General features: G+C 43.4%; 1 protein-coding gene across 7 annotated transcripts in view; it reads right to left on the minus strand.

Moving 5' to 3' along the window:
* Positions 1 to 1,976: 1,976 nt before the first annotated feature.
* RIPOR2 (RHO family interacting cell polarization regulator 2) overlaps positions 1,977 to 24,237 on the minus strand; it is a 214,043-nt gene continuing 191,782 nt past the window's right edge. For all 7 annotated transcript variants that reach the window (XM_029590784.1, XM_029590787.1, XM_029590785.1 and 4 more), the window contains one exon: positions 1,977 to 3,937. In XM_029590784.1, the coding sequence (XP_029446644.1) occupies positions 3,837 to 3,937 (101 nt within the window). In that variant the 3' untranslated portion in view covers positions 1,977 to 3,836. The remainder of the gene's footprint in view (positions 3,938 to 24,237) is intronic.

The following is a 24,237-nucleotide window of genomic DNA, read 5'->3' on the forward strand; positions in this document are numbered from 1 at the left end:
CCTTTGGCCAACCTATCTTGACAAGCTTTCTTCCAGTATGATCCCCAACTCCTTCCACAACCACCTGCTGTGATGTCAGGCTACCTCATCATTGCCAATAGCACCCCAATTATTGTGCCTCCGCACGTGTTGTCTGCTATTGGCCTGTTGTAATACGAGTCAGCCTGTAGCTTGCTAATCACCCATATGTGAGGACTATCATCCTGCTTGTCCTGGGATAAAACAAAATTGCTTACCTCTAATAGGTGTTATCCCAGGACAGCAGGATGTAGTCCTCACGAAACCCACCCGCCATCCCGCAGAGTTGGGTCCACATACGTTTCTTATTTTATTTTTCGCTTGCACTTTTTGCTACAAACGAGACTGAAGGAAGACCCCTGTGGACACAGGGATCATGGCATGCTGGGCATGCTCAGTGCACTGTGTGCCAGTCAAAGCTTTTTAGAAACTTTGACAGAAAGTTTTCCGTGTTAGGGCTCCATCCACGGACATCACTCATATGTGAGGACTACATCCTGCTGTCCTGGGATAACACCTATTACAGGTAAGCAATTTTGCTTTCCTCCTGAAGGCTTCTCCGAGGCTTCTTTCCTGAGGTTTTCTTCAGCAGCAGGGAAGTATTATCTTTTCTGGCTAGGGATTATTTCTTTGGAACCACTGTTTCTTTAAGAGTTAAAAAAAATAAATAAATAAAAAAAGCAAGCTAGCAGTGGAAGGCAGTCAAACTGTGTGATCACATAGCTGGCTTTCGTGGAGGGAAGTGGCTGTCAGCTCACTGGATCAGGAGCTCTGGGCATTGTTGAGGAGCTGGTGGAGCATTGGGGTAGGATCTGTTGCTTCCGATTCAGGCTGTGAACGCACCAACAATTTAGCACAGCAGGCAGACTCGACCGAAGGTGAGGGTAATGGTGCCTGCGTTGGTCTCTGAGCGCGGGTAGAGATGTTTGGCCTGTTGCTCCAGCTGCATGAGTTTGAATGCAGCTGCGCTGTGCCGGGATTATGCTTCTGGAGGAGAGAGAGCCTCTGAGAAATCTGCGGCCAGCAGAAGGGTCACTCATTCCCAGGGCCCTGTTAATTCCGGAGAAACTTGGTGATCTCTCAGGCAGGAAGAAGACATACGGCAAGAGACAGGAAGTCTCTCGGGAGTCCCCTCCCCTGCTTTCGCCAGCAATTCAGACCAGGTTGGAAGAGCAGGGTGAGGAAGGTCAGGCAGAGGAGCTTGTGCCTGGCGCAGGGGACGATGATGTGGAAGAATTTTCCACAGATTTTGTCTTACTGTTGCACAAGGCCTGTTTTGGCCAGGAGAAGTGCATGTCCTTGTACGCTCTTCTGATGGGTCTCATGGTGGTGTGCTGCTGAAGTTGGAAGGTTAGGTTGAGGGGGGAGATGTTGTGTAAGGCCTTATGGATCATCATGAGGGCTTTAAAGAGTATCCTGAATTTAATTGGCAGCCAGTGAAGGTTCTGGAGGATAGGGGTGATGTGTTCCCTTTTATTGGTGTTTGTGAGGATCCTGGCCGACGCGTTCTGGACCATCTGAAGAGGTTTGATTGTGCTGGCGGGTAGGCCCAGAAGGAGTGAGTTGCAGTAATCCAGTTTCGGGAGGATGATAGATTGTAGTACCAGGCAGAAATCTTGGAAGTGCAGAAGTGGTTTTAATTTTTTTAATACTTGCAATTTAAAGAAGCATTCCTTAGTAGTGGTGGTTACGAATTTGCTTAGGTTGAGTTGGTTGTCTAGTAGCACACCCAGGTCTCTTACATGCGTTGTGTGGTCTATAAACGTGATGGGGAGTTGGGAAGAAATAGGGGGGTTAAGCGGAATGCAGTTGTCTGGGGCTATTAGGAGGATTTCGGTTTTGTTGGTGTTAAGGACGAGGTTGAGGCTGGTGAGTAGGTTGTTGAGTGCAGTAAGGCAATCAACAACAAGTAAAAAAAAGAACCTAAGAATTCAGGAAATAAATGATAGATCCCAATATCAGAGGTTTTTGTCCTTTATTCCCTGCTTTTATGGATTTCCCTCATGATCTGCAATCACAATCTGGTGCACCTCCCCTACTTAGATTATAGGCATGGTTTGCAACTATAATGGTAAAATAGACATTTTTGACCTACCTCTAAAAAGGCCCTCTTATTGCACAATTAATAATGCACAGTGCTATGTAGACTGACAGATCCACATCAAAATAATTCTTGCCATGTAACAGTTCAAGTCAAAGTCCAATTATAGTCTCATGGTAACACATCTAATTATCAAGCCACAAGATAAATGTTCATATAACAAAGCAGAATTGTTTCTGATGATGTATTAATATTTTAAAAATAGTCTTTATTATAACTTATATGTGGCAAGAACTGCAAGTACAAATGACATGAAATTAAAAGGCAAAATGAAGCACAAGCCTGTACAAAGGTGATAAGGAGCAACTTGTGCACATACATGGGATGCAAAGTAGCCCTGCAGGACACCTCACCCTTCACTTCCCATAAAAGAGATAAGTTCTTCCACGCATGAGTAAACATTTCAAATTATACAAATATACCTTTTTAAGCAATGGATAAATATGCACAAATCTACATATATGTACAATGTAACATTCACAGTCAAAATACAACTCTTGCCAAATTGAAAAGCAGGCTTCTATGTTAGCATTTTTCATGATGTATTGATAGCCATCAAAATACAAATGTCTACATTACGCATCAAAACAATATAAATACAAAGAGCTGTAAAACATAAACAAGTGGGATTGGTTTAAAAATGTACTGTAAGAATTGTACACATAACTTAATGAATTGTCGCATGCTCAGCTTAATGCAATGCCATCATAAGCATTCATCCACTCACATATGTGCATAGACACCTGCTTCTTATTTTTAATCTTAAAACAAACAATAAGACTTGAGTTTAATGCTGTTTTTTTTTTTTTGCATTTACAGAAATGAAGTGCCAGACCTCATTGCCAATACTATCTTCACTTTCCATCCAGAAAGATCTGTATACTTAACATTACATACATTTATACTTAGCCTTTATGACTGGTTAGTAGCACAATAAAATCCCTGAATTAATACAGAACCATTAACTGTCTGCCCTGGCTAGATTGTAAGCACCAAGGAGTAGAGACTGTCTATTATGTGTCTCTATACAGTGCTGCATACATCTGGTATGTGCTATACAAATGATAATAATGAAAGCAAAACCCACTGAGCTCAGAGCTTAATAGAGACTTACAATGACAGGCAGCAGATGAGGGGGGGAGGGGTGTGTCTCTTCAATCTTGGGTTGGGAGGAAATAATTGAACTGAAGAGGTCCAGGCTGTTCATCTCTGTTGAAAAACGAACTGGTAGAGTTGGCAGCACCCTGCCTTGTACCCGCTATAATCACAGTTCATAGCACTCAAAGGCATCTATTTTACCACCAGGGATTTCTACAGCAATACTGATTCTTAAGTGGCTATTCATATCCCTTCTGCTTCCCTTACCTTTTCGGCAAAGCATCACACATTTTAATCTTGTACAATAATTGTAAAGCAAATACAAAATTTAAAATAAAATACATATTTAGATGAGGCGTTCTAATTTATCCTTCAAGCTTACATGCAAGCAGTAATTAAAAAAAAAAAAAAAAAAAAAAAGGTCTTTCGTTCTTGTTCCATCATAAGCTATGAAGACGAGCCATTAGGAACATTAAGTTTCTTCAGGGTAGGTTTGTTCAGGTTGCACAGCTTTTGCACTCTCGTTTTCCTTTTCTGTCCCCGCATCCCGTTACAGCACCATCCTGATTGTAGGGGCCAGTCATTAATACTGTGAACTTTCAGGCAGGCAGGCTTGTAGCTAAAAAGCTGTGGCATCGGTGGCCCCACGACGGGTTCCAACTTTAACCACTTCTTGAGGTGCTTTATCCAGTTGCTCATATGCAAGCCTTCCATCTTCTCCTGAGAACAAAGTAAAAAAGTTTTAATATGGTCTGCAGCATTTTAGGTAAGAAGTCATTCTCATTGTGCCTTAATTTTACATTGGGCTGACTTCTATCTATTGGACTTGTGTGTCATGCTCCCTCTCTGGCCGTGTTTACATCCCATCTAAAGACCCACCTTTCTGAGGCTGCTTTTAAATCTTAGGTCTGATTGTCTGCTTTTAGCCTCATTAACTTTCTTTTTCTTTCCTTTAGTTTTTAACCATTGTCTTACTTTATGAAATGCCCCAAGTCTCTTGTCCTATATGTTTATCTTATTAGATTGTAAGCTCTATTGAGCGGGGACTGTCATTTTGTGTATTTGAACAGCGCTGTGTATATTGTGTAGCATTACAGAAATGACAAGTAGTAGAAGAGAATCATGTGATTAATAAAAATGATGGAAAATTTCAAGAAAATTATGTATGCAGATGAGTTCTAACCTTTGATGGAAAAATAGTTTAATATTGGCTTTGCTGTCTGATGAAGTTTTCCTTAGGCCAGTGGTTCTCAACCAGGGCCATAGCCCCCTCTTCCAAGCTGGTCTGGTTTTCAAACTATCCACGATGAATATGCAGGAGATAAAGTAATACCAAATGGATATAACAACTAGGCTGATGTATGTAACTATATCTCATGGTTATCAATCAGAATTATCCTAAAAACAGACTGGCTAGGAGAATTTAAACACTGGATTTAATATCACTTCCTTAGGCCTTTAGTATAGAAAGAACATTAATTGCTGTCAAGTGCGCATTGATGTTAACAGAGTTCTAACTGGCCAGTAGGGGGTACAGTAATAGTCATTCCATTCACTAAGTCTGTCACTGTTTTTTCATCTTTTTTCTCTTCTGCCCCTTATCCCCCACCTCTCTACCATTTTCTGATATACCCACTATTCCCAAGTTCTACAAAACTATAAAAGCTGTGAAAAGCATTTGGAATATAAGTACTTCATTATTTCACACCATCTACCACTAATGCCACTCAGTTCATCTTATAGAGTTTTTTGGCATTTGGTGCAAAAGGGGAGCATGAATAGCTCACGCCCCCTGTTGAGCCTGAATACTAAAATATAACAGCACAAATGTTAGGCTTCTGTTTATTGATCAATTCTTAACTGAAACCTGCATACCAATCTATATTACTAGCACAGTGTGGTGCATGTTATTCATTCCACATCACCTTTAGACTGAATATTTACTTTGCTATCTATTTCAACTGTTCCTCTTTCTACAGACATTCATCTGCATTCCATAATTATCCTCAAGTATTCAGCAGTTTAGTGTGCATGGGTACTAGTTATACCCCTTGCAAAACTTTAGTATAAGGAGGTATAAATATCTCAGGTTGCCTGCATCCTCTGTTATGATGCAATATATAATTATAATATGTAATGGATGTAAGACTTCTGTTAATTGCTTTTTCAATGAAACCTATACTAACGCCTATCACTCAGGCCGATACAGTACAATGCGCTCCAGCGGAGCACACTGTTAACCCGCGTTTGGACATGCATTTTCGACGCGCTAGCTTTACCCCTTATTCAGTAAAGGATAGTAGCGTGTCAAACGCGCGTCCAACCCCCCCCCGAAACTAACAGTGCCCGCAACATGCAAATGCATGTTGATGGCCCTATTAGTTATTCCCGCGTGATTCAGTAAGTAAAATATGCAGCCAAGCTGCACATTTTACTTTCAGAAATTAGTGCCTACCCAAAGATAGGCGTTAATTTCTGCCGGCACCGGGAAAGTGCACAGAAAAGCAGTAAAAACTGCTTTTCTGTACACCCTCCGACTTAATATCATGGCGATATTAAGTCGGAGGTCCAAAAAGTTAAAAATAATTAAAAATAAAATTTAAAAAAAAATTTAAAAATCGGCCCGCGGCTCGAAAACCGGACACTCAATTTTGCTGGCATCCGGTTTCCGAACCTGTGGCTATCAGTGGATTTGAAAACCGATGCCGGAAAAATTGAGTGTCGGCTATCAAACTCTCAGACAGCCGCCGCTCCTGTCAAAAAAGAAGCGTCCCTAGCGCCTCTTTTATCACGGGCCCTAATTTGAATATTTTTTTTTTTTACTGAATCGCGCGCACAGGAGAGCGGGTGCTTGCCCGCTCTCCTGTGACTTTTACTGTATCGGCCTGACTAAGACCATTCAGGATGTACCTAATTCAGAATCACCCTTTTCAACTTTACTATCACTGTTATAAGGTATCTTTAAATGCTAGGTTCATATTATAACACTACTATAGCTATTGAGGAGGTATAGATAACTCCACTATACAATACATACACTTTGTTTCATACCATAATGCTTTAATTAATGTTCTGATCAGAGGAGGTTATAGCTGTCACAAGGAAAACATAAGAAATATCTCATATAATGTACAAGAGACAAGCATTGCTGGTGGAAAGGAAGTAAAGGGGCACTTAGGGATGACAAAGCCATAGCAGAAAATCTAAATGAATTCTTCGTTTCGGTATTCACTGAGGAAGATGTAAGATATGTACCCATGCCAGAAATGATATTCAAAGGTGATGATTCAGAAGAGCTGAAACAAATCTCAGTGAAACTGGAAGATGTACTAGGGCAAACTGACAAACTAACAAACTAAAGAGTAGCAAATCACCTGGACCAGATGATTATACATCCCAGAGCTCTGAAAAAAAAACCCGAGAAACAAAATTGCGAAACTGCTATTGGAAATTTGTAAACTATCAGTATCATAATCTATGGCACCTGAAGACTGGAGGGTTGCCAATGTAACTCCAGTTTTTAAAAAGGGATCAAGGGCTGATCCAGGAAACTACAGACTAGTGGGTCTGAAGTCTATGCAAGGCAAAATGGTAGAAGCTATCAAAGATCAAAATTACTGAACATATACATAAGCATAGTTTAAAGGGACAAAGCCAACATAGATTTAGCCATGGGAAATCTTCCTCACAAATTTGCTACATTTTTTTTGAGGGCGTAAATAAAGATGTGGATAAAGGTAAGCCAGTTGATACACTATATCTTGATTTCCAGAAAGCATTTGACAAAGTCCCTCACTAGAGACTTCTTAGGAAATTAAAGAGTCATGGGATAGGGGGCAGTGTCCTAGTGTGGATCTCCAACTAGTTAAAAGATAGCAAACAGGAGGCTGAGGAGGAATATTACCTGCACTCCTGAGGCAGCCGAGGGTAAGGAGAAGCTCTCCCGCCCAGTCGGGGCTGTTAACTTGCAACTTCCATATTCCTGACGTCATCTTTGGGGACTGGCTAAAGTTTAAAACTAGCCCCCCTACGGCGTGCTGCCGATGTTGGCGCGCTGCCGAAGCCACACGCGCCAAAGGGGCACGCAGCTTTGTCGGGTTAAGTTGCCGGATTGAATTTCTCAATAACGAAGGGAGTAATTGTGGACTTAATTCGTAAGTAAAAATTTTCTTTCTGTATCTTCGGCCTCCTTTCAGAAGGAATTGAGGACTTTCTGAGAGTTGTGTGAAAATGCCGGACTGCTGGAATTTAAATTATAAGAGCGAGAATTAAATGCCTCACACTAAATGGAAGGCTAAAATAAGGGAGATGGCTGCATCCTCTCTCTTAGTAGAGCCTTCTCAGCAGCAAATTCAGACCTTTTTTACACCAACTACTGCTCTAACACCAGTGGAACAGGCCATTGAGAAGTCTGATTCTGAGCGGGTATCAGATTCTCTGGCTGAAACATCATTAAGTCCTGGTGCACCAAATATTCCTCCTCCACCACACTGCCTTTCTACAGATTTTCTCAAATTTGATCTAATACCTAAGAAAATTGGAGAAGGAATCCAACCAGCAATGGGGAAGTTGGGAATTGAAGGAGCCGATGGTGATGAGCAAACTATGGAAAAACCTCCAGAAATTACCTTAGAATTGTTATGGGCTGCAATAAAATCTTTAGAAGGAACAATTATAAATCTGTCTAAATTGACAATAGATTCTAATCAATGAATTAATTCTGTTGAAGCTTCCCTTGGGAAGAATAAAAAGGATATCGTTCAGATGGAGACTCGATTGTGTAAATGGAGAACTGGCAGCAAAAGTTTGCTAGGGCTGAGATTGTTTATGATAAGAGATTTGAAGGAATAGAGAACACCTTGAGATATCTTAAGTTAAGAATTATTAATTTCCCAAAGCATGATTTAATTTCAGCTTATGATATGCTCAAGGAGTACTTTATACAAATATTAAAAATGCCCCAGCAAGCGTTGCCAGTTCTAGCTAAGATTTATTATGTAACATCGAAAAGTAAGACAGTGGTAGGGAATAAGTCAAATGAAGGTCAGTTAAATCTATCTGAAATTATTGAATCTAGTACTGACACTGTGATAACAAATAGAGCCATTTTACATATCTCTTTCTCCTTTGCTTCAGATAGAGAGACAGTCTTTAGACTATATATGAGAAATTGATTGTCAATGTTTCATGGTGAGAAAATTTGGATTTATCCCGACTTTTCTAGGGTAACTCGGGAAAGGAGAAGGAAATTTATTAATATGAGAACTGAGGTAGAAGCTATAGGAGGTAAGATGACGTTGAAATTTCCTTGCAAATGTGAGATTTTTTATCAGAATCAAAAATTTCTGTTTTTTGAACTATCACAATTGCGTGTGTTCCTTGATTACCACACCCAGTAATTTGTTGTGTTGGAATTTGATGCAATAGAATATAGACAGTATAAACTCTCAAATTCAGCTGTTACAGATAGTAGGATTAATCCTACTATTCTATTTCCTTGAAGTACCGCTAATTATTACAATTATCCTTCTCAAATATTTCTTCAGTATATTATCAGATTGAATGTGTAAATGAGACAAATTATTACGTAAAAAAGTATTGTAATTATCTGAATCTTGTAACAAGTGATGGTATTTGTCATTTGAAAATAACAAATAAAAAAAATAAATAAATAAAAGATAGCAAACAGAGTAGGGCTAAAAGGAAAATTGGTTCTTATCTGCTAATTTTCATTCCTATAGTACCACAGATCTGTCCAGACTCCTGGGTTTTGCCTCCCTGCCAGCAGATGGAGACAGAGAAAGTTTCACTGACACTACATAACTCAGGGTGCCACCTGCAGTCCCTTCAGTATTGACCTGTACTCAATTCAAGATGACAGCAACAACCATAAACTACTAAGCAAACTTCCTCCCCTCCAGCAAGTCGGAGGAAGATGAGGATGAGGATGCTCAAAAAGACAATGGAAAACTCGTTTCCCAAATTTAACATAAGCAATCAGCATTGAAAACGTCCAACAACTACACAATATATACAAAGCAACAGTACAAGCGGCAGACAGGTAGGAACCGATTTTCCTTTCCCAGATCAGTCCGGACTCCTGAGATGTACCTAAGCTCCCCTTAACGTGGGTGGGACCTGGAGAGTTCCACCCAAGTTAAGCACATGGAAGCCAGAGTCCTCACTTCCAAGTGATAATGCCTAGCAAAAGTGTGCAATGACTTCCCTGTAGCCGCCCTGCAAATTTCATGCAGAGACAGTTGTGACAGCCCAGAGGGTCACCTGAGAATGCATCGAGTGCGCTCCTAAACCCCTTTGCACTGGTCACGCCTTTAGAAATGTAAGTCAATGGCGATCACTTCCTTCTGCCACCACACAATTGTAGCCTTAAGATGCTTTATCTCCCTTCTTTGGATCATGCCACAGTACAAAGAAGCGATCTGATCTACAGAAATCATTAGTGACCTTTATAATACCTCAATAATGCACACCTCTCATCTAAGAGCCTAAGCTCCCCGATGTGAGGCATAGAGGAATCCAAATCTGGAAAAGCTGGAAGTTCCATTGCCTGACTAAGATGGAATGCCGAGACTACCTTAGGCTGAAAAGGCACAATATATAAAGGCATATACCTCCGAATCCGAAATCTGTAGGAAGAGATCGTGACACAAAATTCTGGAGCTCTGAAATTCTCCTGGGTAAAAAAATAGCCACCAAGAAAATCACTTTAAGAGTCAAATCCTTAAAAGTGGCCCTCTTTAGTGGTTCAAACCAAGCCTCTCACAATCCACTAAGGACTAGATTCATATTCCAAGACGGACAAACGTTCCGCACTTGAGGATGCAAGTTCTTAGCTCCCCGAAGAAATTGTATACCATCCGGATGTGCAGTCAGAGGATACCCTAGCACTTCCCTGGAGACAAACCAATGTCGCTACCTGGACTCTCAGAAAGTTAAAGGCCAGTCCCTTGACCAGAACCTTCCTGCAGAAAAGCCAAAATATGTGACACCACAGCATGAACAGTCTGCACTCTGTCAACAGCAGACCAGGACCCAAAGACCCTTCAAATTGGTACATATGCCAAGGATGTAGAGCAGGGGTGGGCAATTCCAGTCCTTGAGGGCCACAAACCTGTCGAGGTTTTAGGATATCCTAATGAATATGCATTACAGATTTGCATACAACTAAGGCAGAGTGCATGCAAATCTCTCTCATGCATATTCATTAGGGATATCCTGAAAACCAGACTGGTTTGTGGCCCTCGAGGACCGGAACTGCCCACCCCTGATGTAGAGGGTCGCCTAGCCTGCAATAAGATGGAAATAATTGCTTTGGATTATCCCCTCCATCTCATTTGTCTCCTCTCAGAAGCAAAGCCACAAGACAGAAGTGATCTGCCTGACCTGAAAATATTGGGCCCCGGTGGAGAAGAGTCGACCGATGCCAGATCTTCAGCGGCCCATCTATGGCCATATTCATCAGATCTGGGAACCATGGTCGATGTGGCCACTCTGGAGCTACCAGGATCACTTTGCCCGGATATTTCTCTATCCACCATAATCCCTTGTCCAACAAAGGTTACAGAGAGAAGACATGAAGAAGAATCCCTCCAGTTCATGGTAGAACCATGTTCTCTTCGATGATTATAAAACCTTGACACTTTGGTGTTATCTTTGGTCGCCATTAAATCCATATGAGGGTACCCCCATCTTCATGAATGAAACACATCGCTGCCTTAAACAGCTCTCATTCCCCGGGGTCTAACTTTCTCCGCCAAGGAAAATCTGTCGCAGCTGCTCTAAGTGCTACTCTGCCCAGAGAATCAACTCCTGGACCTCTCGAGCCACCGCCTGATTCTTGGTGCCATCTTGACAGCTGATTTAGGCCACCATCATTGCATTGTCTGATATACAAACATCCAGAACGGATTCTAACTGTGGCAGACAGGGAGGCACCTCGAAACACACCGTTCTCATCTCTAACTGACTGATAGACCATGAGGCCTCATTTTGACCACTGGACCTGCGCCGACTGATCTTGATATGCCATCCTCCATCCAATGAGGCTTGCATCAGTGGTGACTATTACCTAATTTGGAACCTCCAATTCCGCACCATGCTCGAGATTGGTGCGAGTAAGCCACCATGAAAGACTGACCCTAGCTTCCACCTGTAATGGAAGAGGAAGATGAAACTCTTCCAATAACGGATTCCAACAGGAGAGAAGAGCCCCCTGCAGAATGTATTGGGCATTCACCACATATTTGCAAACACCCAATGCATTAATTCTAATGTCTATGCCATAGAACCCAGAACCTGTAAATAGTCCCAGATCCTGTGCACCAAAAGCTTTAGCAGATGCCGAATCTGACTCTGCAATTTCAGCACTCTCTCTCCATGGAAACACTCTGCCAGCCTGTCAAACTGAGGTTGCAGATACCCCAGAGTTTGAGGTGACTAAATGGCTCTTTGTTAGGTTCACCACCCATCCTAGAGACTCCAAATGCATCAGTACCTTTTGTACTGATTGTTGACAGACATCCTCTGATTTTGCATGAATGAGCCAGTCATCCAGACATGGATGCATCAACACACCCTCCTTTTGCAATGCGGCCGCCACCACTACCATCTTCTTGATGAAGGTACATGGAGCTGTTACCAGCTGAAGGGTAGGGCTCAAAACCAAAAATGTTCTCCTAGGGCCATGAACCTCAGGAATCTCTGGTGCTCCGGCCTGATGGCTCTGTGCAGATACGTCTCTGTCAAACTGAGAGATGCCAAGAACTCTCCTTTGCATACCACTGCTTTGACAGACCTCCGAGTTTCTATGCAGAAAGGAGAACCTTGAGAGTCACATTTACCTTTGTTAAATCCAATATAGGCTGACATGTCCCTTTCTTTTTTTTTTTTTGGAACCATGAAATAGATGGAATATAGGAAAATTGGGACATTCAACTGAAGGTCAATTAACTCTTGAATTGGAAACAGAGGGAGAAAGAAACAGGACAATTAACTTAAATTGACCTCAGGCCACACTAAGTGTGTTCAGGGTCTGAGCCAACAGACTCGGGCCGTGCCGAGCATGTTCAGGATCTAAGCCTACAAAAACTCAGCAAGACATCTCTGTGAAAAAAGAAAAACATCTGAGTAGAGTCCGATGTGGCTCTCAATCAGATGTAATTTCTCCCTTTTCCAGAGGTGAGAAAGCCAATTCCTCATCGGAATCTTATGTCTCATGATCCACATCCCCTTGAACGTTTCCAGTGACATCTTCCCTGTGGTGTTTAGGGATATGCATTTGTTTAATATGAAACTGCAAAACCAACGAATAAGGCTAATTCATTTCATTTGGAGGGCCCCAAAATTAATCGGGGGCCGCCAAATGAAACAAATCTTATTCATTCATTTTGTTTTAAACGAATGATTCAGGCCGAGGCCCAAAGCAGGGGCCAGAAATCCACTACTTATTCTTGGGATAAGCAGCTCGGAATCTATCTAGCCTTTGGAATCCTGTCAGGTACTTGTGACCTGGCTTGGCCACGGTTCAAAACAGGATACTGGGCTTGATGGTTATGACCTGCCCTCCACGAGGAAGAAAGTGTCAGTGACCTTCCTCTGGGGTGAATGCACTAGAGTGCTGCAAGCAGGCACTATGGTGTTAAATTCAGTTGAAGGGAAAGATTTTGATTTCAAGATCCAGGAGGAAGTTTTGGCTGCCCTTCTTTCCTGTCTGAAGCAAAGAAAGCTGCTTTCTTCAAGGGGATTCCTCCCACCAGGGATCCAGAGAGAACTAAAGAAACTATGTAAGAACCCAAAAAAGATCTTGAAGACCATCTAACTCTGAATAAAGGGAACTTTGAGATCACTGAAGAAGCCCATCAGATGTTTTCACACCCCGGGGAAAGAAAAAGAATTTCTCTCTCTGTGCAAAGAGTGTAACATATTTTTGATAGTTTGGAAAGGGTGTCCTGCCCAGCTAAGGGATACCTTGCCCTCCTGGGAATTCTATTTTTCCAAGCCCTCGAGGGTAGAAGTTTCCCTGGCTCTGGTGCTGAGATTCCTGCACAGATTAAGAAAAGAGATTCTAATAATAAAAGACCCTGTGGTGCTGTGGATTAAGTTGTGCCATTCTACATACATTTTCAACAGAAAAGACTTTATTTTTGGACACTAACATAGAGGCTCCAGTGGCACACAATAGGACGTACAGGTACCCCTCTCCCAGGGATGAGAACAAAGACATAAAGGGTCACCCTTAGTACTTGGGGGTCTTGGAAGTAACCTTCCCCTCCACCTGACAAAGAACCCAGGCCCTGAAAGTAAGAGACTGTGTTAAAGCTAGCCTGGTAAGGTTCCAGCCCCCAAGAGGAAAAACAAACATTTTTTTATGGCCCTTTCGGGTAGCAGTCCACACTCGGGGATGGGGGTTACAAAAATAAATCTGAGAGCAATATTCATCTTAATTACATTCATTTTTGTTTGTAGAGATCCAACTCCCCAAATTCTTCCTCAATTGAATCGTCATTGGAGGGAAGTTCAACTGCTAAAGGTCTGTTAGCTGAGTAGGGATGTTAACTCAAAGATACTGGAAACAATCATATTCCCCTTTAAAAGGAAAGTTGGAGCATATATTCTCCATCAAATCATCTGACAAATTAAAAGGAATCAAAAGAGATTTAGAATCAAGTCATCAATCAGAAAGAGCTCCACATTCCGTGTAAAGAGTTAAACAATGAAGAGACACTGAGGGCTGACTCAAAGAAACTTAACACATCATCCTTGTACAGTGCAATTTTGTGATGTCACCTATTTCAACACTCACTGTATCTCTACTGACCCAAATAGCTTGAGACAATAATGTAAATAGCAAAGATGAGAGGAGTTACTCTTATCAGGTCTCTCTATCCAGCTCAAAAAAGGGGGATAGAGCACTATTAATTTTAAGGCTAACCTTAGGCTGATTATATAAAGCCATAACCATATGCAGAATACCAGATCCAAAACGTTACCATTCTAGAAATCCAAAAAGATAAAGTCATCAACCTTATCAAAGGACTTTTAAGCATCAAGAGAAAGAAATAAAGCAGGAGAGGAGCTCTTAATAGCACAAGGATGCACCATATTCGGCACTTGCTTAACATTAACTGAGGCATTTCTGCCTTTAATAAACTTAGTTTGCTCCCCTCACCATTGGTCTCAAGTGCCTCTGGCATTGTGTTGCATCCAAGGAACCTGGCTGAACGTCCCCCAGGTCCTGAGCCCTTTTATAGGTCCTGCTGCCTGAACTTTCTGTGACACACACCAATGCTATCACATCCTGCCTCGTATAAAGGGAAGCTCAGAGCAAACACCCAGCGCCTCTGCAGCAGGTCCTCTTCTCATTGCAGTGCTAGTTGCCTCTGCATGTCTCTGTCCTGCTTGTACTCTGTTCCTGTTCTCCCGTTTTCCTGCCTTGTTCCAGCGTGTCCAGCACGCTCCTGCCTCCTCGCTGTGTCTTCCTTGGATTGACTTCTCGTGCTGACCTCTGCCTGGACTTTGACTTCTTCTTGATCTCTGCCTGCCTCGACTTCGCTTTGTCCTCCACCTGACTCAACCTCAGCCAGTATCTCAACTTTGCTTTGTTCTCAACCTGCCCCGACTCAGATTTTGCTTTTGGGCGTATCAGGTGCCACCTGTTAAGGCTTATCTTGTGACCACACAAGATAGGCTGTATCAACTTAACAGCGGCCCAAGTGCTCACTAACCCCGACCTGCGACAACATGGAACATTTTATCAGGGCTACCAGTACAGCATTTTTAAACAATGTCCACATCTTATACAAACTTTTAATCTTTGTAACCACTCCTATTAGATTCTTCTAATTTCCTTATTTTATCATAGTCTTAGTCTCCTTTTTTTTAAAGTTTACTTAGTGTCCGCTCTCCAGTGATTATGATAAATTTGAGTGCATTATGATCAGTTTTGCTAAGTAGCTCCACCACTGTTATCCCTTGCATCAGGTTCTACATTACACCTAGATCCCCCCTGTTGTTGGTTCCAGGAACAGCTGCTCCATCAAGCAGTCATTTATGGCATCTGGAAACATTACCTCCCCAGCATGTCCTGATGAGACATTTACCTAAACAATACTGGGGTAATTGAAATCTCCCATTATTACTGTGTTGACAATGCTATTTCCATTTGCATAAAAAAAAAAAATCTAAGAATCCACCATTCACTCTTTAAATAGCAAAAAAAAAAAAAAAGAGTGAATGGTGGATTCTTTGATTTTTTGTGTTATGTATTTTCCACTTTTTGGATGGTGTACTTAGTAGCATTTCCATTAGCATTTCACTATATGATTTTTTTCATCCTGGTTAGGTTGATGTTAATATATCTCCACTACTATGCTTTTTTTTTCTGTCAAATGTGGAATTTCTAACCATACAGATTCCACATCACATTTTGTTTCCTGCAGGAAATTATCCTGACGACTTTATTCCATCTTTAACATATAGTGCCAACCCTCCACCAATTTGCTCTATCCGGTCATGTTGATATAATTGTATCTGGTATCATTTGTTATCCCCCTATCATCAGGTCTATGAGATGCCTATTATGTCCATATCTTTAATTATTTATTTTAAAATACTTATATACTGTGCTCTCCAAGGTTCGGGGCAGTTTACAATGAAAACATACATAAAGCTAAAAATAAATATTAAATGAATAGAATAGGATTAATGTAAAATAATAAAAATTAAAATACATATTTAACTAAAATAATAAAACTGACTGATTCTTTACGACACGAAAGATAGAGTGCTGGAGAGAGAGGAGGGAACAGCAATGGTACTGAGGGGGGAAGGCAAATTTCAAAAATTGTTAATCCGGGAAAGCACATTTGAAAAGATGGGTTTTTAGTGGCTTCTTGAATTCCTTAGTGTCAGTTATGAGACAAATGTGTGCGGGGAGGGTGTTCCAGATGATGGGGCCTGCTATAGAGAATAGAGATGTGAATCGGAACCGGAATCGGCTTGGATTCCGGTTCAGATTCACATCGTGTTTTTTTTTTCATCCGGCCCAATTGCGGTTTTGTTTATCGGCTGCGCCAGAGCAATAAACAAAAAACCCACCCAACCCTTTAAAAACTAACCCTTAGCTTCCCCCCCCCTCCCGACCCCCCCCCAAAAACATTTTACAGGTACCTGATGGTCCAGTGGGGGTCCCGGGAGCGATCTCCTGCTCCCGGGCCGTCGGCTGCCACTAATCAAAATGGTGCCGATGGCCCTTTGCCCTTACCATATGACAGGGTATCCGTGCCATTGGCCGGCCCCTGTCACATGGTAGGATGGCCTGCACCATCTTTACAAATGGCGCGTGCCATCCAGTGCTCCTACCATGTGACAGGGGCCGGCCTGTCACATGGTAGGAGCATTTTGGGGGGGTCAGGTGGGGGAAGCTAAGGGATTAGTTTTAAAGGGTCGGGGTGGGTTTAGAGGTTATTTTTGTGTGCCGTTTTTCCTGCCCTCCCCCAAAATAAGAGAACCCCCACGATCAATATCGTGGGGTTTTCCTATTGTTTTGGGGGAGCCCCCAATTTCTGACGATATTTTCAATCGTCCGAGCCCGATTCACATCCCTAATAGAGAAGGATCTTTCTCGGGGTGACGACTAGCCTAGGAGATTAGGAGAAGGTATCTGCAGGAGCATTTGGTTCTGGGATCTTAGGGCTCGAGAAGGAGTATATAAATGTAAAGTAGAAGAGAGCCAACAGTTTTTATTATGGATTAAATTGTGAATGATGGTGAGCAGTTTGTAATGTATACGCCAACTGATGGGTAACCTTCATTTAATGCTACACATTCTAACTCTCCAATCTTTTTAAACTTTTGGCATTCACATACAATTAAGGCTATGTTTTTATTTCTATCCTAAACCTACTTATTAGTAGTTGATACAGATAATTTAGAATCTTTCATATTTGTTTGCTCTTTAGTTAATTCTACCTGGGCTACTTCATTCTTTACCATAACTTCTCAATTGGGATATTCTAATTCTCTTATTATGCCATTATCCTTTGAAAATACCACATTCTGAACAATGCGCTCATGGGAGACTGTCAGCTTTTCCTATGATCTAGTTTAAATGCTGCTCTTTCTCCTTTTTATATAATTTATCACCAGCAGGATGTTAAATAAAAGAAAAAGAGATCAGTATAGTTTTCCGAAGAGGTGACTGAAGGACAAAAAGATTAACATTTAAAAGGAACAAAGGATCTCAGAAAGAAGAGGACAGGCAGGGCTGGCGGAAGCACTGGGTGAACTAAGCCTGAGCTTAGGGTGACGACCATTGGGGGGGGGGCGCAAACCATGTGGGGCTGCGAGCAGCTGCTCTTTACTGTTGTGGTGCTGCCACTTGTGGCCCCCACATGGCTCGCGCCCGCTAATGGGTGTGGCAGTGCTCCTCTTTGCCGCCGCAGTGCGGAAGCTCACGTCCCTACATGGCTTGCGCCCCCTAATAAGGGTGGCAGCGTGACTGGGTGGAGGCAGCACGACAAGGGGAGGAGGGGGGGCGGGCCCAAGGCAGAAGGTGCCTAGGGCATCTAATCCCCTTGCACCAGCCCTGAGGTCAGGGGAAAAATATCTGGAAAGGCTGAAGGAAGCAGTAACATGGGATGGAGATTTTTAGATTTGAAAGTGTGGCAACATGTAAGGTGGGATTTAAGACAGAGGTGAAAAGGAGAAACGTATAGAGAGCAACAAAGAAACAGCAAAAATATTGAGTAAATATTTTTGTTCAATGTTCACAAAAGAAAGGGTTAGAAAAGGCCCACAAATAGGAGGGGGTACATAGAACAAATTGGTTGATACCACTCCATTGACAGAAGAGAGGATTTGCATGGGACTAGCAAAACTGAAAGTGTACAAGACACTGGGGACATAAAGGATACATCCTAGGATGTAAAAGGAACTCAGAGGGTCTGCCTGCTCCACTGCCAGTTCTGCTCATCAATTCTTTGGAGACAGGAGTAGTTCCAGAAGACTGCAGATGGGCAGATGTCACACTTCTACATAAGAGATAATGGGGAGGAGGCTGGTAACTACAGAACAAAGAGTTTGACCTCATTAGTGCATGAATTAATGAAGTTATTGCTAAAGGAAAAAATATGGAATATCTTGAATCTGACAGGTTATGGGATCCAAAGCATCCATGGTTTTTACTAGCGGAAGATCGCATCAAACAAAACTGATCAAATTCGTTGACTGAGTAAACTAAAGAATTAGATCAGAGGGTGGGCACTGGATGTAGTATACAGTACTTGGATTTCAGGAAGGCTTTCGACACTGTTCCACATAGGAATCTCAAACTATGCAGATTAGGGGGTGGGTCCTGAGGGGGAAAAGGGAGTTAGAAACTGGTTGAGTGATAGGAAACAGAGGAAAGTAATAAATGGAGCTCATTCCAAGGAGAGAGGGCTTATCAAGGATCAATCCTGGGTCCGGTTCTGTTCAATAATTTTATAAGTGACACTGCAGAGGGGCTGCTAGAAAAAGTTTAACTTATTGCAGATGATACATAGATCTGCAACAGGGTGGATGCTCCAGATGGAGCAGAAAAATGAGGAGTGATGCAAGAAAACTTCAGGAATAGTCAAGACTTTGTCAACTAAAGTGTGTGAAAAAGTGTAGTTATGCATTTATATTGCAGAAATAGCATTACCGACAGTGCGAAAATTCAAGAGAATAGCACTTGATGGGATGAGTTACTGTTGTGCACCAAAGCAGGAGAGAGGTCAGAGTGATCATGTCCGATGACATTAAGGTAGCAAAACAATGCAACAAGGCAGTGACAAAAAGTAGGGAGAATGCTAGGGTGCATACAGAAAGGTATTTCCAGTAGAAAAAAAAAAAAGCGATAACGTCTCTGTGGGATATTGATGAAACCTCAGAAAGAGTATTGTATCCAATTTTGGAGGCCTTCTCTTCAGAAGGATATAGACATAGTAGAGATAGTCTGGAGAAGGGCACCAAAAGCATTGAGATATATGGACCTAAATACATATACCCGAGAGGAAGGAGAAGGGGGATATTATAGAAACAGTCAAATACCCAAAAGACTATTAATAATCTACAAAAAGCAAACATTTTTCATTGATAAGGAAATTCTAGAACAAGGGGGTATGATTTAGGACTACAAGGGGGTAGGTTGAGGAGTAACATAAGGAAAGCAGAGTTGCTTACCTGTAACAGGTGTTCTCACAGGACAGCAGGATGTTAGTCCTCACATATGGGTGACATCATCAGGATGGAGCCCAATCACAGAACACGTTTGTCAAAGTTTCTAGAACTTTGACTGGCACCTTTGAGCATACCCAGCATGCCACCAACCCTGCATCCAGTAGGGGTCCCCCTTCAGTCTCGTGTATAGTAAAAAGTACGTGCGAAAAATAAAATAACAAATCGCAAGCGAACCCAACTCCACGGGGTGGTGGGCGGGTTTCGTGAGGACTAACATCCTGCTGTCCTGTGAGAACACCTGTTACAAGTAAGCATCTCTGCTTTCTCACAGGACAAGCGGGATGGTAGTCCTCACATATGGGTGAATAGTGAGCTGAGGATGCCCGAGCAATGTACCAAAAGCACCCAAACACTTGCAACAGGCACAATAGGGGTGGGTTTGGTGAAGAAGGCAGCCTGAAATTCCCAGCGGGCCATTGGAAGGAAGTTGAGTATTAAGCTGAGAATAAATTGCGCAGAACAGACTGGCCAAAGATAGAATCCTGTCTGCCAGCCTTGTCCAGGCAATAATGAGCTGCAAAGGTATGGAGAGAACTCCATGTTCCAGCCCTGCAGATGTCAGCAAGAGGTACAGAACGAAGGTGTGCTACCGACTTTGCCATTGCTCGAATAGAATGTGCTTTCACGCTCCCCTGGAGTGGAAGACCCGCTTGCTGGTAGCAGAAAGAAATACAGTCCGCCAACCAGGAAGACAGGGTCTGCTTGCCCACCGAGTTTCCCAGTTTAGTTTTATCAAAGGAGACAAACAGCTGGGTGGACTACCTATGGACTGCAGTGCGTTCCAAATAAAAGGCTAGTGCACGCTTGCAATCCAAGGAATGCAGAGCCTGCTCACCTGGATGTGAGTGGGGTCTTGGAAAGAAAGTAGGTAGGATAATAGATTGATTTAAATGGCAGTCAGAGACTACCTTTGGCAAAAATTTCAGATGAGTGCGAAGTACTACACGATCATGGAGAAATTTCGTGTAAGGTAGGTATGTTACCAGCGCCTGTAGCTCACTGACCCTGCGAGCGGATGTTATAGCAAGAAGAAAGAGCATTTTCCAAGTGAGATAATGCAGCTCGCAGGAGTGCAGAGGCTCAAATGGAGTTTTCATGAGCCGTGCCAATACTACATTGAGGTCCCAACTAGGGGCTGGAGGACGCAGTGGGGGCTTTAGGTGTAGCAAACCCCTCATAAAGCGAGCCACCAAGGGTTGCGTTGAGATGGAGACATCTCCTATACCTTTATGGAAAGTGGCTATCGCACTGACATGAACCCTAATGGAGGAAGTTTGTAGACCAGACTCAGAGGTGCCAGAGATAGTCTAGGAACTTCGTAGTGGGACATGTAAAGGGATCTATTTCCTCTGATGTGCACCATAAGGAAAAGCTTTTCAATTTGGAATGATAAGATTTCCTTGTAGAAGGCTTCCATGAAGCTACCAGGACATAGGATACCGGGTCCGAGAGATTGAGTGATTGTAATATTAGCCTTTCAACATCCAGGCTGTCAGCAACAGGGCCTGGAGGTATGGATGATGCAGCTGTCCGTGGTTCTGTGAAATCAGGGACGAATCTGCGACTAGGCGAATTTGAGGACGGACTGAGAGGTCGCGAAGGATGGGAAACCACACCTGGCGCTGCCAGTAAGGGGCTATGAGAATCATGCATCCCTTGTCCTGACATAGCTTCACGAGAGTCTTGCTTATGAGTGGAAGTAGGGGATAGGCATACAGGAGACCTGTTGCTCAAGACAGGGTGAAGGCGTTCCTCGGTGGAGTGTTGTGACTGCGACGGAGGGAGCAGAAGTTCTCAACTTTGCGGTTGTGAATCGACGCGAAGAGGTCTATACTTGGATACCCCCACTTCTGGAATATGTTCTCCGCCACCATGGGGTTCAGGGACCACTCGTGGGGATGAAACATGCGACTGAGTTTGTACGCTAGTACTTGTCCACGCCCACCAGGTAGGTTGCTCTCAGTAGCATGGAATGAGAGAGAGCTGAAGCCCAGATTTGTGCTACTTCCTGACACAGCAGGTAGGAGCTAGTTCCACTCTGCTTGTTGATGTACCACATCACCACTTGATTGTCTCTTTGGATTAGGATTATCTTGTTGGATAGGCAATCTTTGAAGGCTAGAAGGGCATATCTGATTGCTCTGAGCTCCAGAAATTTTATCTGATGTTGTGACTCCGCTGCAGACCAGGTTCCCTGTGTTTGCAGGCCGTTGACATGGGCTCCCCAACCTGAGGATCTGGAGCTTGGAAAGGTAGCCCTCTGAGCAGGTTGGAGTCTTGTAACCACCAAACCAGCGAGAGATGAAGCTGCCTGGTGACATGGACAATGTTGGACATTGGATGGTGGGCCTGAGGCCACTGGAACTTTAAGGTCCACTGTGTTACCCTCATGGTAAGTCGAGCCATCAGTGTAACATGGACCGAGGATGCCATGTGTCCCAACAAAATGAGAACATGACGAGCAGACGTGGTTCGGTGAGTCTGCATAGTGTGTGCAAGTGCAGCAAGCGTATGAGCGCAGTCCCTGGGAAGAAAAGCTTTTGCTTGGATAGTGTTGAGATCTGCTCTGATGAAGGAAAGGAGGTGGGACGAAGACAGCTTGGACTTTTGATAATTGACTAGAAATCCCAAGGACAGTAGTAGTTACAAGGTGAGATGGAGGGATTGAAGAACCGCCTCCGCAGACTGGGCACTCAGTAACCAGTCGTCTAGATAAGGATAGACGTGAGTGCCTAGGTGCCTTAAGTGTGCTGCTACTACTGCCAGGCATTTTGTGAAGACAGGAGGTGCCGATGCGAGACCGAATGGTAGCACTCGGTACTGGAAGTGCCGGTTTCTGATGAGGAACCGAAGGTATTTTCTATGAGACAAGGTTATTGCTATGTGCATATACACATCTTGTAGATCTAGAGAGCAAAGCTATTCTCCCTGTTGGAGAAGAGGGAGTAGAGAGCCTAAGGTTACCATCTTGAACTTTTCCTTTCGTAGATGCTTGTTCAGAGCATGAAGATCTAATATTGGACGAATGCCTCCCGACTTTTTTTGGTATTAGGAAATATCAGGAGTAGAAGCCCTTTCCCCTTTGTAGAGGGGGAACTTGTTCTATAGCATTGGCTTGAAAGAGGGATCTATTTTCTCCTCTAGAAGTGGAGAGTGGTCGATGGAACTCCACCCTGGACTAGGTGGAAAGTCTGACTGTATTGAGAGGAAGTTTAGATGGTAACCTTGAGCTACAACAGACAGGACCCACTGATCCGTGGTGATCATGCGCCACGTGCTGGTAAAGTGGCAGAGATGGCAGAGGTGGGAGTCGACAATTGCTCTCTAGTGGGGAGTCAAAATGCTGAAGAAGGACCAGGTTGCGGAGGTGGCTGTGTCTTTTGAGGCCTAGGTTGGTGAGGTTGAGCCTTCTGATACGATCTGGAAAGATGAGACTGAGCTGGAGGAGGGTAGTATCTGCATGCTTTGCAGGTGGATCTTTTAGCCTCCCTTCTGAATGGCCGTTTAGAAGAGGTGGAGAACTCTGTGTGCCCAGCAGAGAGTTGATGCAACATCTCATTATGATCTTTGAGCTGAGCGACTGTCTCCTGAAACTTCTTGCCGAAGAGGTTATCTCCTATACAGGGGAGGTCTGCCAACCTCTCCTGAACCTCTGGAAGCAGATCTGAGGATTTCAGCCATGCCCACCTCCTGGCACTAATCCCAGCTGCTGAGACCCTGGATGCTGTGTCAAAGATGTCATAAGTGGAGCACACCTCATGCTTGCCAGCATCAAGGCCTTTTTTTAAAAATAGAATCGAACTGATCCTGGAACTGGTCAGGGAGGGAATCAGAAAGTTCCTGAAGCTGCTTAAATAGGTACCTGTTGTATTGTGAGATGTAGATTTGGTAAGCTGCAATACGGGAGATTAGCATGGCCCCATGAAAGACTCTACGACCAAAAGCATCGAGTAATTTCTGCTCCTTCTCCGGAGGTGCGGAAGAATGAGGCTGTTGTCTTCTGGCCTTCTTTTAGGCGGATTCGACCACCACTGACTGGTGGGACAGCTGAGTTTTCTGGAAGCCAGGTGCTGATTGGACTAAATAAGTAGCATCAATCTTACGGTTAACAGGTGGGACTGTCCCTGGATGCTCCCAGTTGCACTAAAGAAGGTCAAGTAGGACCTCATGGACAGGGATGGAGATTACCTCCTTAGGTGTATCAACAAACTGAAGGACTTCTAGCATTTTGTGTCTGGAGTCTTCTTCAGTCTGGAGAGTAAATGGTATGGCTTCAGACATCTTTTTGATAAAATTTATGAAAGAGAGGTCTTCTGACGGGGATCTCCGTTTTTCCTCTGATGATGAAGGTTCAGATGGGATATTCCCTGTATCCTGGGAATCCGAGAAATCATCAGATCAGGGCTGGTAGGATTGATCCCCAGCATCCAAAGGGCCTCCAGATGGTAAAAAAGGGCCTTCTCCAGCCGGAGGAGGTTGGGGCACCGAAGGTATCGGAGGAGGCCCCGGTGCCATCGGTGACGGCATCAGTAAAGGTTGATGCGGCATCGGAGGCAGAAGGGGCACTGAAGGACTTGATGACATCGGTGGACACCTCGGTGGCAATACTCCAGAAGGCCCCGGAATCAGATCCGGCATTGTTGCACTCTCCTCCTCGGAGGAGAGATGGATGGGCGTTGATGGAGCAGGAGGAATCGGTGTTTTCACCAGTGCTGAAGGCAGAGCACTGATGAGGGAGT

Source organism: Rhinatrema bivittatum, chromosome 2, assembly GCF_901001135.1.
Source record: "Rhinatrema bivittatum chromosome 2, aRhiBiv1.1, whole genome shotgun sequence".
NCBI lineage: Eukaryota > Metazoa > Chordata > Amphibia > Gymnophiona > Rhinatrematidae > Rhinatrema > Rhinatrema bivittatum.